Source organism: Marmota marmota, unplaced genomic scaffold (genome assembly GCF_001458135.2).
Source record: "Marmota marmota marmota unplaced genomic scaffold, marMar, whole genome shotgun sequence".
Lineage (NCBI taxonomy): Eukaryota > Metazoa > Chordata > Mammalia > Rodentia > Sciuridae > Marmota > Marmota marmota.
In genome coordinates, this window is record NW_026000019.1 from 11,890,661 (window position 1) to 11,907,473 (window position 16,813).

Below are 16,813 nucleotides of genomic sequence, written 5' to 3' on the forward strand. Positions count from 1 at the left end.
CCATGCTTGCACCCACACAGCGGACCATGGCAGGAGGGAAGCACAGGCTCTTTCTGGCTGGTCTAACTTTAACTCAGGACTATTCACCTCCAGTGGACCTTTCATGCTGATTGGTAGTTATGGGTTCATTCACTCTCCCACATGGACATTTCATAACTTTTTTCTCTTCAGACTTCCCACACCTCCTCCCACACCCTCCATCTCAGTTGATGACCTTGGTCAGCCCTAGAAGGAGAACTTCCTTCTGCTCACCCTGCCCTTCTACCCACACACCTGCATCTAAGATCTTATATCTTCCTCCCATCACTGTGGGTGGACAGCCTGCTGCTCTGAACCTGGATCTTATGCTTTCTTACTTCCTCAAAGATACCCTCTCATTTCTCTTTCCCCGTTCATAGTAAAACTCCTTGGAGGATCTGTTTACACCCATTGACTATTCCTCTCCTCTCTTAATTAAGTCTGCTCTAATCAGGCTTTAATCCCAGGTGGCTGAATCAAATGGTCTATTCTCAATCTTTATTAACATAAACTCTCAGCAGTATTGGACATAATGGACCACTTCCTTCTCTTTGAACTGTTTCCTTCCCTTGATCTCCAGAAAATCACATCCTTTTGAGTTCCTTTTGAATCCTTTGTTCACTTTTTCTCACCTCTCTGGGCATTTCTCACCTCCCCCTCTGAATTGATCCAAATCTCAGCCCTTGACCCACTTCTCTTTGCTGAATATCTTCCTTTGGTGACTCATAATCCTGCGGCTTTAGAGCACTCCATCTACTGATCACTTACATTTTACTTTCCACTACACCTCCTTCTTGAAATCCAGACGCCTGTATCCACTCTAATGCCTGCATCCTGTTCAGTGTTTCCGAGTGGAAACATTGTTCACACCAAACAAATCTGCCCCTATTAGCTCCTGATGGCTGGAATTTGTGTTTTGTTTCTAATAAAACTCTAAAGCCTAAAACAGCCATTGGTACACAGTAGGTGCTGAGCAAACATTTGTTAAATTCAGGACTTGATGCCTCCCTCTATTCCAGACCCTCTGAATGAATGGTCCCCATTTCACTCCAGATGAAGCTTATCCTTACATAATCTTCAAAGTCATGCATAATCACACCCCTTCTCTGACTGCCTTTCCTGGTGTCCTTCCTAAGCTATGCTGGCTTCTTTGTTGTCCCTCAAGTATTCCAGGCAGGATCTGAACTCAGGGCCTTTGCATTTCTTCCTATTCTTCCAGGAAGAGCTCTCCCTCAGTCCCTGAAAGTGATATGGCTCATTCCTTTCACTTTCAGGTGTTTGCTGAAACTCACCTGGAAACCCTTCCTGATCACCCTCTGCCTGCTCCCCACCCTGTCCTCTCCAAGGTCCCATCCCTGTTTCATTCTTCTCCATAGAAGTGCACAGACTTCATCACCATCTAAAGGACCCTTCAGTCTGTCTTTTGAGAGCTCTATGTAAGCACAGTATTTTTTATCTTTCTTTATCTTCTCCTTCCTTCCTTTTAAAAAATTTCCCTGCTATATCCCCAGGCTCTAGAGCAGTGTTTTGCTCACAGCAGGTGCTTGCTACACATTTGATGAACAAAGTCCTGACTTACACGAAGATCACTGTGGTTGCTGTGTGAAGATTACATTATAGGGGAGCAAAATGCAAACAGGGAGACAAACAGGATGTGCTGATCCATGAGACAGGAGTGCTAAGAAAAATCAGGGTAAAAAGGATAACTCCTAGGGTTTTGAACCAGCTCCATGGTTGATGGTGACATCTATTGAGATGGCAATGGCTGGCGGAAGAAGAGGTTTAGAGAACTCTGAGTGGTTAAGTTTTAAGCACGAGCAAAGATTGGCAATTGAATATAGAAATCTAGAATTCAGAGATGGGTTTTAGAATACAGATGGAATTTAAGCTTATGACCATGAATGAATGAAATCATCTACAGAGAGTGTAGAGAGAACAGAGAGTAGAGGGTGAGAAGAAAGATAAAGCAAATGAGAAAAGAGGAGGAAGAAGAGAAGAAAAGGAGAGGAAAACAGAGCTTAGAGTAAAATTCTGAAGAATGCTGATATTTAGGGAGAAGAAGGCTGGGAGAGGGAAATGGGGAGAGCATGGTGTCATATAAAGAAGGCAAGAAAGGGAATGGTTCTGAGAAGGAGCCTGGAGCCACCCTTGCTGACTAGGCTGAGAGTTTGAGCCAGGGCCAGCAAAAGGTACCTTCTGCCGTTTTTCAGATGGAGATCATTTCCAGTTTCAGTTAAGGGGACTGTGGATGCCCGAGGATGGCCGACTTAAAGAGTAGATGGGATGAGAAAGTGAAGAGGGCATGGGTTGAGAAGGGTTTCCAGAAGTTGGGCAAGGAGGGGAAGAAGCAGGAAGAAAGGAAAGGTCCCTGTTACATTCGGCAGCACGTCCCACCAGCAGCGTCTCGGGCCAGGCTGAGATATGAGATAAGAACTGTCGGTGCCACTCCTGGGTACAGAGGTCATGGAGCTGCGCTGCTGCATTCCCCTCCAAGGCAGCACTAGCTGGGCTGTGCAGGGATGTGGTCAGCAGACACCCTCTGACTATCGGCTCCTTCAAAATTTGCCTCAGCTGCTCAGAGGCCAGGATCATGCCCTTCCCTGGCTCCTGCATCTAGTGACGGGACCTCTTAAATCCATGCTAGATACTCTAACAGGAAGGCATGTTCCAAAGTTACCTTCCAGGTGGGTCTCATCTTCCTCTGCTCCATCCTCCTGACCCCCCTTTCCTTTAGAGATGTTAGTCTCCAAGAAATGTCTCATACCCCAAACTCTGTTTCAGGTGCTGCTTCCTATAAATTTATCCAGAAGTCCAGCCGCCCCAATACAGCATGGGTGAGATATGATGCCATGATTTCTGTGTCAGGTTCTTATGACACTAGCAAGGCCAATGCATACTGCTAGTCCAAGAGAGAGGACTAGAAAAGGAAAGGTGTTTCCTGCTTGTAATGGTTAGACAGGTGCACCAAGAACACTGCATTCAGTTGGGAGCCACGTTTGAGGAGACCTACAAATGTCATCAAATATTGACTTCAGTAGAGGGTTCAGAGATAGCAATGGGACTCCAGTTGTTTTCCGTTTTTTTCACCTGCAGGTCTCCATGTTTTCTATGCCTCTAGATCAAAATCCTGTGACAACAAGTTCTTGCACAGTGCCATGAGATGACAGAATGCACATCTGCATAATGCATGCAGCAGTTCTGTGAGCTAGGTACCATTACCCCACTGCGCAGATGGGCTATGAGAAGTTAAGGCATTTCTTCAAGGTCTTACAACCAGCCAGTGACAGAGCAGGGATTAGCATGCAAGCCTTCCTGACTCCACAGCTTGCTCCTGAGTGCTTTTCCAAAGCTTGGGGGTTTCTTCACCTTTTAAGAGGAAGAGTAGGTGGGTGGAGCAAGCCACCTAAGAAGCCAGTGCATGCCTGGAAACATGCAGCTGCAGAGGCTTGGGAAACCCCCACATCCACTGAAGGTACCAAGACAGTGTCATTGGGACCAAATGAAGCTACAGTTGGGTCTTAACTAAGGAGCAACCTTTAAGGTGGAAGATCGCTTAATAGGAGAATAGGCTGCCTGGGTCTAGGGAAAGAGACTTCCCTGAACAAGAACTCAGGTCTGTCTCCCAAATTGCCCTGTGATGGTAAGTAAGAATAAGCATGCACCCTGGAGTCACACAGGTGCTGAGCCCCTGTACAGGTGCATCCTTGAGATGGAGACAGGCCAGGGGGCAGGCATTATGACAGCATTCCCAGCTCCCTCCCTTTCTCTGATTTAGTGCTTTTGGGCCTCTGATTTAGTTTCCCTTGCACCTTGCTGAGCATGAAGGCAGCCCACGAGTTTGCAGGAGAGTTCTGGGCTCCTCAGTGATCCCGTTTCTCCTGATAAAGAAGGACTGCAGGTCTCTGTGCACAGGGTCTCTGCCATCACTTATTGTCCCTCCTCTCCTGAAGGAAGAGAGAGAGAGAGAGAGAGAGAGAGAGAGAGAGAGAGAGAGAGAGAGAAGAGCCTAAAAGAGACAACTCTAGGTTCTTCACAGCAGTCCTACCTGCAGCCATCAACCTCCGCCCCTCCTCCACTGGCTGGAGCACCTGGGATAGGAAGATGGAGTTTCTGTCTCTGTGTGAATGCACTTGCACCCCATGGGGCCCAGCCATTTCCAGACTCTTGACACTTTTTATTCTATATGCAAGATTTTGTTTATATATGCACAAGAATGTAATTTGTTTCTTTGTCATTTTCAAATGTGATGGCATAAAACCATGCAGAATGCTTTTATATTTTTATACCTTACTTATAATACTGTTTGTGTCTTTATACCCACCCCACTCCCACTCCCCGTTAGATCTGCCAGAGGTTTTCATGGTCTTTCCAAAGCATAGACGTGCTCACTGGACCAGGCCCCGGTTCAACCCTGGCCAGGAGAATCCATGCATTCAGAGGAATTCTGCATTCCAGCAGCCCCACTGGGAATTTCTTTCAAGAAACCTGGCTTCACACCCCTGGCCAGAGCATTATGAAGAGAGGCCCTCTCCAGCTCTCTTCAGTGCAGCAGTTGAAGAGGAAAGGGGAGGTGTATTTTTTTGGAACCTCAACAGCCTTCCTCCTCTCCTGTGAATCACCTCTGTGTTCAGGCAGCCGAGACAGCTGCACGGAAAGGCGTGTGTGTGTGTGTGTGTGTGTGTGTGTGTGTGTGTGTGTGAGATGGGGGCCTTGGAAAGAAAAGGCCCCTTGTACCCTGGCCAGCACCTGGCGATGGTGTGACCTGGGAGAACAAGGGAGCCAGGAGCTCCACAGCAGCTCCACAGAAGCCAGAATTACAGCGGCAATGTTCGTGTGAGCCACAGGGGGAGCCCGAGAGCCGGGAGTCAGCAGCGCCTCGAGCAAAGTGAGCCAGGACTAGGGAAGGAATCCTGATGGGGCGAGGCTCCGGCTCTCCTCTTCTTTGCTTGGCAAACTCAAACTCATCCTTCAAGGCCAATTCAAGAGCTATATCTCTGGAGAAGACTTTCCAAAAGCCCAGCCAAAGCCTTTTTCTCATGCTTCTGGCTGACTGACAGCATTGCCTGCCCAGGGCAGAACTGTCTGCAGATGGCTCCAAATTCTCCAGCACACTGTGAAGCCCTGTGAAGCAAGACATGGCCTGGATCCTCTCTGTCCCAGCAGTTCAGGGTCTGGCTTCTCCTTGGTGTACCTAGGATTCATGCTTCAGAGTCAATCAGGGAGTTGTTAAAATGCAGATTCTAGGCTCACCTGGACCTAAAGAGTCTGCGAGTGTGGCTCTGAAATCTTCATCTTTAACAGGTCCAGGTTACACTTTATGCACATCAGGGTTGATATAAAACACAGTGCTTTTCAAATGTTTTTGAACAAGAATCAAAGCGATCCAGAATATGAAATATAGTTTTCATTATAACCCCCCACATATTGTATATATATAAAACTAGAACAAAAATACAGAAAACAATAAATTGCTAGGATACGTGTGAGATACTTTGATATACTCTTTTCTACTGTAAAAAACAATGTTGGTTGTCATCACTAAAAGTTATTCCCTGATATGTTTGTAGGTTATTTCTTACTGTTTGAAATCATTGCTATAACAAAGCTCAACAAATGTTCAATGAATGAATAAATGAATGATGGAACAAATAAATAGATACTTGTATTTCAACCTCTGTAAAACAGAGAGATTCTATCAAACAATTTCTGAGATCTCCTCATTTAAAGTTCTGAGGTCTGATGCTCTTTAAATTTTGTAATTTCTAACAATTTCATCATGCCCCAGGGCTGTGGTAATCCTCAGTGAAAGAGATTGCCAATGAGAACCCTCAGTTTAAGGGGTTCCCACTGATGCAAGAGTTCAGATGGCTTTGTTTTGATTTTCTCATTAATTAAAATCATGTAGTATCTTCCCTTCTAACCTCCTCAGAACTTCCATCCCTGAGCCTGGAAATATCAGCAAATACAGAAGCTAAAGTAAATTATAGGAGACTTTGAAAAGTCTTTTCTTTTAGTGTTCTTTCTTCATTTTCAACAAAGTAGTAAGCGCAAGGAGAAATGTGGAGGAGCAAAGCCCAAAGTCTATGTGACCTGGAAAGATATGCGTTCCCTGGGCCAAGGACATGTGCTGCTATGCTCACAGAGAAGGTAAGCCTTCAGCCTTTTGTGCCCTGAGGGTTCTATTAACTTCAGAGGTGCCCACCCACTCTTTGCAGTTCCTCCTCCCATAGCAGGGGCCAGTGGCTGTAGTGGTCATCTGAGCAGGCTGTTACAGTATGGTATGTGTCTTGAGAAGCTTATAGAGGGCTGGTCTTGGAGCTCACCCAAGGGGTTCCATTGGGACCTGCTTAGAGCTCATTCATTATGTGTGGTCTTGGACTAGCTTTAGGAGAAAGTTTCAGGGGAGACCAGAGGTGGTGTTCTCTCCTGCTTTGACTAGAGGTAGAGATGAGCCTCCAACCTGAACTATATTGTTATAGTTAGTTCATATATTAGTTCATATTGATTGCATATTCCTTGGACTCCACAAAATACTTCATGAAATCCCCCAAACTCTGAAGTAGATGCTATTACTAACCATAATTTACAGATAAAGAAACTAAGGCATAAAGGCACTAAGGATCTCACTTGCTGTCACATAGCAAGTAGCAGAAATTGACTTATTCTGGTAGCCTGATAGGCACATTCAGTCACATTGCTGTGTAGCCATCAACAGGGGCAGGTGGTGTGAACTTGGGAAGGGGGAGGGCTTCCACCTGGCACTGTGCTGCAGGAGGAGTCATGGCACATCCTATCATCCTGTCTAGAGCATAAATCTACCATCTCTGCCATTTATCGCCATATGTGCTGAGCATAGCACACTATGAAGGGCCAGGTTTACTAGATCACTGCTCCGGGAGCATTGCTAGTCTTCCCCAGAAGTGCTGTTTGGCCAATCTCTAAATGAGAATGTTTGGGGCAAGGAAGTCAGAACCAGAGCCTGGTGCATGATACTCTATTGGAAGCAGATTAGGCTTGGTGATGCACACCTATAATCCTGGTGGCTTGGGAGGCTGAGGCAGGAGGATTGTGAGCTCAAAACCAGCCTCAGCAACTTAGCAAGGCCCTAAGCAACTCAGTGAGACCCTGTCTCTAAATAAAATATGAAAAAGGGCTGGGGATGTGTCTCAGCGGTTCAGCACCCCTGGGTTCATTCCCTAGTACCAAATAAATAAATAACCTATTGGAAGCGGAGTAGCTAAGGGCCAGTATTATGGAGAAGCAGGCATGAGGCAAAGGCATCAGATAGCTCCTACCAGCTCTAGGACAAAAATTAGGGTTATGTTTCATTTAAAAATCATTATAGTGCTAACACTCAGCTAAACACTTTAAATACATGGTTTCAGGTTATTTTCACAACAACCCTGCCATTATTCCCATTTTACAGTTGGGTGGTGTGTGTGGGGGATGGGGGGGTGGTCCTATTCTCAGAGAAGTTAATTGACCAAGGCCAAGATTAAGCAGAATTGGGATTTAAAGCTGAGTGTGTCTTACTAAAAATTGTGAGTCCTGTTTCACCTACAATTTGGTGTTCTGCACGTATATTCTTACTCAACAATGTTTAATGCCTGAGAGAAGAACAGTATTTAGAGTCTCTACCATGCGTGAGCTGTTTAAGTGGCTCTAGGAATCTTCTTTAAGGAGGATGAAGGGCCAAGGCAGAACTAGATGGTATGGTTCTTCACCAGCTGTCCCCAGTATTTGAAAGCAGCTTAACCAGGGCCCTGTGCTGACACCTGACCACAGAATCTGAGGAAGAACTGCAGGGAATGGGGCCTGGGTTCAGAGCCTTAGCCGCTGAACTGGGGAAACTTCACAAGTTCCCTTGGAATCACAGCACAGCCCAACGTCCAGATGTACCATGTTCACAAATTCAGCAAGGAGCAGAAGGCATCCTTCAGGATCGAGGGCCAGTGTGCCCCATTCTCCGCCATGCCACACAGCTCCAGTCATCCACCTGTGTGGTTGACAACATGGCTGAGCTTAGGCACTGTGCCTAGCAAGAGGCTGACATTCCTCATCTTCTCTGGCACGTTGCGCTCCCCACTCAATCTCTCCCTTCTCCCCACTTTCCAGACAGACAGGTAGTCAGAACCTTCTTTTCACCACTTCCAACTAAGACAGCTCAAGGGAAATGCCAGATTTTAAAAATCAGACGTACAGGCTGGGATATAGCTCAGTTGGCAGATTGTTTGCCTCGCATGCACAAGACCCTGGGTTCAATCTCCAGCACCACAAAAAAAAAAAACTTGTAAATAATAAACAAATTAAAATAACACCTTCCTTGTTCCCATACTTAAGGGACTAGACAGAATTATATAGATTCTAGAAGTTTTCCTTAAAAGAAGGAAAAAGATATGGCTTGGGGAAAGGCCCTTAAACTCTCGATGCCTGGTGGTCTTTACAATGACTGTTACAATGATTATATAAGACTGTGAATGTTCTTATGCTGTCAAAAGGGAAAGGGACTCAGGACAAGAAAGTGATTCCAGAATTCTGGCCTAAGGCTTGATCAGCCTGCAATGTGCAACTCATTAGCATAATGAAGAATCATATGCAGGAAAGGTGCATGACACTTCCAAACAGGATTTGAAAGATGGCTGGGGAGCATCTCAGGAAGGTGACCCAGGGAGTTCCCAGTATCTCTCCACATAAGTAGGTTCCAGGTCACTCCTGCTCCCTTATACCCCAAGGTGACCTACGCCATCCCAATGAGATAGTGACTCCAGCATGCTTTGAACACCAAGCAGATGCCATCTGGGCAATTTAACATGGAGGTCCCACAGCGTATGGTAATTAGTCAGTTGTTACAGTTTACAGAAAGAAAGTGTGATGCCAATTAGGTTGTCAAGGCTGATGAGAATGGACAGTATAAGTGGAAACCATCTCTTGGGCAGCTTAGGGACAAGAATATCCTTCAGGATAATGACAGCATAGACCATACACGCATGGTCACACAGCCTTGGGTGGAGAGACTAAGGGTTTCCAGGAGAGAATGAAGGTGGAGTGAGGCACAGGCCAAGCATGAAGGCTCTGCAGGGACCATGTGTGGGGATCTTGTGCAGTCATGGCTAAGGGTGAGGACCCTGATATCTCGGATTCAAATTGTGGCTTCACTACATAGTAACAGTGTGTCTGTGACCTTGGTTAAGGTACTTGAGATGCCTGGCCCAGTATTCTCAACTTACAAATGAGGCTAACACTCATGATGGCTATTCCACTGGGATGTGGTGAGGATTCGTGGAGAGTGCCACAGTGTATTGGCACAGTGTTGGCACTGGTGATTGTTGCTCAATGGATGCCCTGCTGAGGCTGGAGTTGGGGGGCATGCACACTCATCCCAGCTCCTATGTTCCCATCCACAGGCTCCTCTACCCATTTGTGGGGAAATAGGTGCTTTCATGCTAAAGATATCTAAAACCCAACTCTTATGAGCTGGTCACATGGACCACTTTGAACAACAGCACTGGGGTGGGTTTGTGTCCCCCCGCCCATGTTACTTTAGGAGATGTTTTAAATATTCCCTACTCTCCTCAGCTCACATCTTCCCCTGATGCCAACTTTGTTTGAGTGCTGACCCTTTGAGAGATGGATGACTGCTAGGATCTTTTTGCCCAAATGGTGTGTATCCACACCTGCTGCATTCTGCACTTTACTTCAGGGGCTCCATGAACAGCAGAATTTGAACCCTGTTCTAGCTGTTCAGAGACTGTGAGACATGTCTCAGCTACCTGCTTCCTCCCTTGGAAGTCACTCCTGTAAATCACCAAGGGGCACAGGAAACTGCTTTTCTAATCACACTGAGAAAATTGCTGTTCAGAACAACGTCTTGGGTGTCAGTATTCCTATAAGAGTCACAGCCCTAACAGGGCCATGGGATGGAACAGGAGCCCTAGGAAACAACAATGACATCAATAATTCTTTACATGCATTATCTTATTTAATTCTTCAAAGACCTTCAGGATGGTGATACTATACATCTTGCAGATGAGCAATTGAGGCACGCAGAGATTGAGTAACTTGCCCAAAGTCAGACAGCCCCAGAACCTCACTATCAACCAATAAATTTTTGGCCACCTAGTGACATCTCGGTTACAATACTCCTATCTCCTATTAGGGTGAGCATTCAGAATGAATACTCTTCAAACTGAACCTATGTAAAATCAATGCTTAAAAGATGGAGAGAGGTCCCAGGCAGGCCTGGACCTGTATGAATTAGGACAGAAACTATTTCCTTGAACCCCAGCTAAGCGGTCATGGGCATCTTTGAGACAATGATTGGACCACTGTGAAGAATTGTGGGACCCTACTCCTTGCTCAACCCACAGCTCTGCAGAAGGTGGGTAGCGGAACCTGGGAAGTGATATTATAAGCTCCCAGTGATGTTCTGGCGCCTGGGGTGGGCGGGGGGACGACATGCACCCCCAGAGGCTGACCTGTGACAAGTGGCCTATAGACACACCAGGAGAGGAGTGAAGGATGGACAGCTTGCCCTGTGGGAAGAAGGTGTGAGAGAGAACTGGAGGCGCAGGGCCACCTGCAGGAGGACTGAGCAACCTTCCAGGGAGGGAGGAGGAGGGAGGAATGCTGGCTCAGGCAGGGAGGAAAGGCGGGAGCAGAGGGAGCCTGAGGATCGGTTCAGGCAGTGAGAGGGCAGCCCCACTGTATTTCCCAGGCTGCTCTCTGGGATGCGGGCAGGAAGGTTGAGAGTGTTACACTGGCCCCACCTCCCGAGGCTCTCTCTGCAGCTGCTGGACTGGACACAAAAGCGTGAGAGACAGAGACACCATCTCTGCTAATTTGTACCAAACTCTGGCTCCTGTTGCTGAGAGACCACATGTGACAAAAGCCAGGGCAGGGGGCCCCCACGTCGCTGTCTGCATTTTCCAGGTAAGCAACTGTTTGTGTCCCAGCCAGAAGTGAAGAGCAAGGCTTGAAGGCAGTGGGCAGAGGAGAATGTGGGAGGTGGCTGCCTGGGATGGACTTAGCGCAGTCGGGAAGGGGCGAAGGGAGAGGGGCCGGGGCCAGGAGCTAGAACAAGCCTGGGGCAGGCTTCTGCACAGTGTCCACGTATGAGGTCGGGGAGCTGGAGGCTGCACCACAGTCACTGCTGGCTGGAGGGTGTGGGCGAAATTCCAGGAAAGGGCTGTGTTCTGACAGCCTCAGGGGGCCAGCACATCTGGAGAGCAGAGGGGCCAGCTACACCATAGCATCACTGTTCCTCTTCCTGACCAGGTATATTTATGCAGACTTTGCCAGAAAAATCCCACTCTGGGCCCCTGCCCTCCTCCTAGTTTTCTGGATGGTGGAGAGAGAGAGAGCCTTGGGCAACTACAGAAGGGAGAAAGCCGGATGTATGTCTTTGCTGGGGCCATGGCTTCAGTCAGAGGAGGGAACCCTGATCGGAAAAAGGCCATCTCCTGTCAGCCTCCTGAGAAGGAGTTAGTTGGTTGAAGGCTGTGTGCTGTCCTGAGGAGGCTCCTCGGTGGAACAGAGGCAGGGAGTCAGTCACAGGCTGTGGAGAACAGGGTATGTGTGTGCTGGGTATGGGGTGGGGAAGGAGTGACGCAAGAGTCTGTGGAACGGTGCCACAGGAACGCGCACGGTGTGTCGCAGAAAGAGGAAGAGACTTCAGAAATCTATTTGCATACAAGTCCCTTTGCTGTACCTGCTGGGGACCACAGCTCCTAATCAAGCATGCTAGTCTGTAAGTCATATAAAGTTGACTGGTCTTGTGTCCCCTCTATGAATAACACACATGCACGTACGTACCTCTCCTCTCTAAGATTTGCTATGATACAAATATGACAAACTTGGTTTCCTGTCAAAAGAGTGCCAGTTACACCCTGACAGCTTATGGGGATAGAGCCTCAAGGTAAGAGGAGTGACCCAGGGCATAGGGGACAAAAGGACGTGAGACCCCGAATCCAGTCGTGACTGCAGTGTGTCTTCCTTTTTTTCTACTCTGGCTTCTGTACCCAGAGTAGAAAGTGAGGATTCCCCCTGTCTGCTCCCCACTCCACAAGCAGAAACTGTGTGGTGAGCAAACAGGAAGGGGGGAAGACACTTTGATGAGACGGGGACACCTAATAGGACGCGCCAATGAGAGAGCAGGGGAAGGTGGTGGAGGCAGAGAAAGAGCTTGCAGAAGGTAAATACTCGGTGACTAACACTCCTGACCACCCCAGGCAGCAGTCTCTGCAGCATGTGTCCTGGCTCTGACAGTCGGCCCTGGGCTCTCTCTCCGGCGAAGGGCAATCTGGGTCAATGAGAACAGGGAGGAACCCAGCAGTGAGGCCTTGCAGCCAGCATCCCTTGGCCCAGAAACACAAGGGGCTTTGATGCCTGCAGAGTGCAGTGCTCTTCCCCCCAGGATGCTGTGGCCACTCTTGGCAGGGCCCAACCCCAGGGCAGGCTCAGTCTGGAGGCCACAGCTGGGAGGTGGTATGGCACCACAGGTCTTAACATAACGGTCTTGGAATTAGAAAGAAATTAGAGGGCTGCTGTCTGTGAGCTGTGTGGCCTTGAGCAGGCAAGCCTCAGTGCCCTTTCCTATAAAATGGAAAGAATAATATAATAATGATAGCCTCAATCTTAAAGGTTTCTGGAAGTCCTAAATGAAGGCATGTTTGCAAAGTGCTCAACATAGTTCCTGGCTCCTAATGTGTTCCCAGAAAAATGGGAACTGTTAATATTAACGCTTCTGGGATTCTCAGAAGGTTCCCTCCAGACCAGTGCAAACTCAGCCCTCTGTCAGCAACTGACCTCCCTGGGAGGCCCTCAGAAGCTGGCCTCTCAGGCCAGCAATTCCTGTTAAATGTGTCACTCACAAAAGCAATGCTTATTAACCAACCCTTGGCAGGCTTTCCCTGTGTCTTCAAGCTAAAATAAAATCAATTTGAAAATAAAACCCAGATGGCTCCTGTGTCTGGTACCTCGCTGTCAAAGCCTTTATGCTGGGCTGCTCAAGTTGGGGAACATGCACTCCTGTGCTGTGTGGGGGTATGCCAGGAGTACATGATGTGTGGGGTACATGGGGCACACTTGGAGGGAAGGTTAAGCATTTCAACTGAAGGTAATTTAGATGTTTATTACATGGCACTGAGCATGAATTCTCATGGATGTTTAAGACAAAGCATTATTTCTGATAGTTCACGTTGTCTGTGGGTGTTTACGTTCACGCTCCCTGGCTGTCAGGGGCTCTTCATTGCAGACCTGAGAAGCCTTGCTCAAGCAGTGAGGGGCAGCTGGTATCTTTTGGGGAACCCACCTGGTTTCCTCTTGACTTGACTCCATACTCCTAGGGGCTACTCCTTGTCTTCAGAGGAGATGACCTACACGGCTCAGTGCCTGGGAGGTGGCCCTAGCTGGCACCTTCACCAGACAGCACCTTTGCACTCCTATCAGGGACAGCTTGGTGTTCAGGTTCCAGACAGGGGAACAATGTCAGAGTGTCTAAGGATGCCCAGAGCTCGAGTCCTGCCTTCTCATCTAGCCTTCATCATGCCCACAGAGGACCTGTGTGACCTGTGAGGTGTGAGCACCCTGGACTGAGCAGGACACAGCTGGCACCCAGCAAAAGTCCCCCTGCCCCTGACCATTCTTGACAGCATGGCTATCTGGGGCTTCTAGAAAGTGGGATTTCCAAAGGGAACAAGGATGACTGAGGCATTTTCAGCAGGGCCCAGCTCCTCCTGCCCTTGGGGAGGCTCAGCAACACGCCTGGCAGGTTACCAGTTGGAAACAGAGCTATAGTGAGAACCTCAGTCCCTCTGGTTATGAAAGTCTAAGTACACTCTTTGTGATTTCCTCTTCACACCTCCCTTTTTGCAGGTATCCTGAGCCAAGCAAAGGTTCTTCCCTGGAAGAGCAGACAACAGAAGCTCCTGCTGCACAACATGGCAGAAGGGGACTCCCAGGAAAGGTGGGGCAAGGGGTCCCTTGGCAGCTTGACTCATGACAACCAGATGTTGAGCATGAACTTAAAGAGTGAAGATGAGGATGGTGGGGAGGCAGGAGATACAGGGGACCCTGGTGAGCAGGCTCCTCCAAGGGGCAGCTCCCCAGTAAATCACCATTATCCTGACTTGCAGTGGCAGAGTCCCTCGTTCAAGGAGGAAGAGAGCTTCTCTGATCCTGTTAGTGCTGGAGACATGGGGGAGAAACCTATAGAGATGCCTGGAAAGATCAGCTGGGAAAGAGAGGAGTCAAAGATCACCCTGACTCAGGAGTACCCTGAAGCAGGTGCAGCTTTGGGTGCCCTTCCTAGGGGCCTCTCACACAAGTTGGTCGGTCGTTTGCAATCTCCTAGAGACTCACTACCTGTGGGGGATGATGGAGGCTCCAAGGCAAACCAGGACACATCCTTGGATGTCCCATCCAGCTTCCTGGACAATGAAGAATATTTCTGTGCACAGAAAGATATAGACACATCTCCAGACAACTCTCCGGAGTGTTTTCCTGGAACAGATAGCATTTGGGATCTCCCTACACAAGAGACAAAGGCACAGGACCAGGGATCTGCCAATCCAGCCTGTCTGGCAGCTGCAATGTTGGCAAAAGCGCGGAGCAGCAGAAAAGACCAGAACCCAGCTGCTGAGCCAGACCCCAGGCAGGCAGAGGGGCATCCCTACAAATGCCTGCGGGGCGGAGAGGCCTTCCAGAAGCCCCGCGAGCTGCCTGGAGCTGCAGGACGCGGCAGTGCCAAGCCCTACGCTTGTGAGCTGTGCGGAAAGGCCTACTCCCACCGGGGCACGCTCCAGCAGCACCGGCGCCTGCACACGGGCGAGCGACCTTACCGGTGCCCCTTCTGCGACAAGGCCTACACCTGGTCCTCGGACCACCGCAAGCACATCCGCACCCACACGGGAGAGAAGCCCTACCCATGCCAAGACTGCGGGAAGGCCTTCGTGCGCTCCTCGGACCTGCGCAAGCACCAGCGCAACATGCACAGCAACAACAAGCCCTTCCCGTGCTCCGAGTGCGGCCTGACCTTCAACAAGCCGCTATCATTGCTGCGCCACCAGCGCACGCACCTGGGCGCCAAGCCTTTCCGCTGCTCCGCCTGTGACCGGGAGTTCGCAGTGGCCAGCCGCATGGTGGAGCATCAGCGCGTGCACTCTGGCGAGCGGCCATTCCCTTGCCCCACCTGTGGCAAGTGCTTCACCAAATCCTCCAACCTGTACGAGCACCAGACACTGCACACAGGGCAGAGGCCCTTCAAGTGCGCTGACTGCGGTGTGGCCTTCGCACAGCCCTCGCGCCTTGTGCGCCACCAGCGAATCCACACCGGTGAGAGGCCCTTCCCTTGCACACAGTGTGGCCAGGCCTTTGCCCGCTCCTCCACCCTGAAGAGGCACCAACAGATTCACTCTGGAGAGAAGGGATTCCTGTGTGCCGAGTGTGGCAGGGCATTCCGCATTGCGTCGGAGCTGGCTCAGCACATCCGGATGCACAACGGGGAGAGGCCCTACCAGTGTGAGGACTGTGGTCAGGCCTTCACCCGTTCCAACCACCTCCAGCGACACCGAGCCAAGCATGACACCTGCAAAAAGGAGCCCATCCCTTCCTCCTCTGATGAGTGAGGGCGCAGTTGGCTAGTTCCCGGGGGAGGCAGACACGAGGAACCTCACTGCTTGGAACCCTCTCTCAGGGCCCCACATGGTGTGACCAGCCAGCCTCACTGGTCAGCTGTCTCCCGGGGATTGCTGGTCCCAGGGTGGTCTGTCTCCATATTTTATTTGTTGTCATAGAAAGGAACCACAAGGATGGCTCTGTGCGAATTCACGCCTGTCTTCCGTGGCTCAGAGCCAGATGCAATATGAAAAGAGTGAAATAGAAGAGTAGGAGATGGTCAATAGCTGAGTTCCTTGGGTCAGGGGACCTCAATAAATCAGAAACTATATATAGAATTATTTGCTGGGTACTGTGAATACAGAGAGGAAAAAGATTATCCTGTCCTGCCCTCAAAGCCATACGTAAATACTGAGAAGGCATGTATGGTTTTTACACAATAAAGGAATCCCAGAAGTGGTCCCTGTGATGAGCTCTTATAAAGAACAAAGCCTAACTGGGGTAACTGAATCCCATATAGACACGTCGTCCTTTCAGTTCACTGATGAAATGACTTTACTTTTGGGAAATGTCTCCATGAGTTTTGACTTTGAAGTGGAAAAGGCCTTTACCTTATAAAGGGGTTGGGGGTGGGATATGTCCTATGTTTAAGGATCAGTTATCCTGGAAGTTCAGAACAGCCTGCGTCCCACCCACAAAATTCATATGTGCATCCTCTCTGTCTACCTCTTTTTCTGCTCCCACCCTGCAAGTTTAATCATATGTAATATTTGCAGAGGAATTGGCTTTTTCTTCCCATTTACAGGGAAGCACAGAAATTTCTCCAGATAGGCTGAACTGGCTCATGAAAACTTTTGGGTTCATTTAAATTTGCCTAGATCATTAGGTCTGATTTGAAGCAAATAAAGCATCCTTTGCCCAAGTGCCTGTTGGCTTGTTTGTTTTGGTTTCAAAGCCTTAAAACCAGGTATGAAAGTCTTCATGACTCACCTTTGTCTTTTAATGGGATTATTCAAACTTTGCATTACTGATAGCCATGTATTGATATGTATACTGATTTTGGTGAAGTCAATAGTTCTTTTTTTAAAAATGCTCTTTGACATCTATAAAGAAGAGATTTTGAAGTTTTTTTTTTTTTAATTTTTTTTAATTGTCAATGGACCTTTATTTTTATTTATTGATA

General features: G+C 48.6%; 1 protein-coding gene across 3 annotated transcripts; it reads left to right on the top strand.

The window, feature by feature from the left end:
- The first annotated feature begins 377 nt into the window (after nt 1-377).
- Nucleotides 378-16,552, top strand: Znf648 (zinc finger protein 648). Of its 3 annotated transcripts, XM_048809885.1 has the most exons (4): nt 381-6,165; nt 10,806-10,947; nt 13,891-13,981; nt 14,151-16,552. In XM_048809885.1, the coding sequence occupies exon 4, from the start codon at nt 14,211-14,213 to the stop codon at nt 15,639-15,641; it is 1,431 nt and encodes a 476-aa protein (XP_048665842.1). In that variant the 5' UTR covers nt 381-6,165; nt 10,806-10,947; nt 13,891-13,981; nt 14,151-14,210; the 3' UTR covers nt 15,642-16,552. The 3 variants fall into 3 exon arrangements, with proteins under 3 accessions (XP_048665841.1, XP_048665842.1, XP_015347534.1); XM_048809884.1 differs by having other exon boundaries at nt 378-6,165; nt 13,891-16,552; XM_015492048.2 differs by lacking the exon at nt 381-6,165 and having other exon boundaries at nt 7,525-10,947; nt 13,891-16,552.
- The last annotated feature ends 261 nt before the right edge of the window (nt 16,553-16,813 follow it).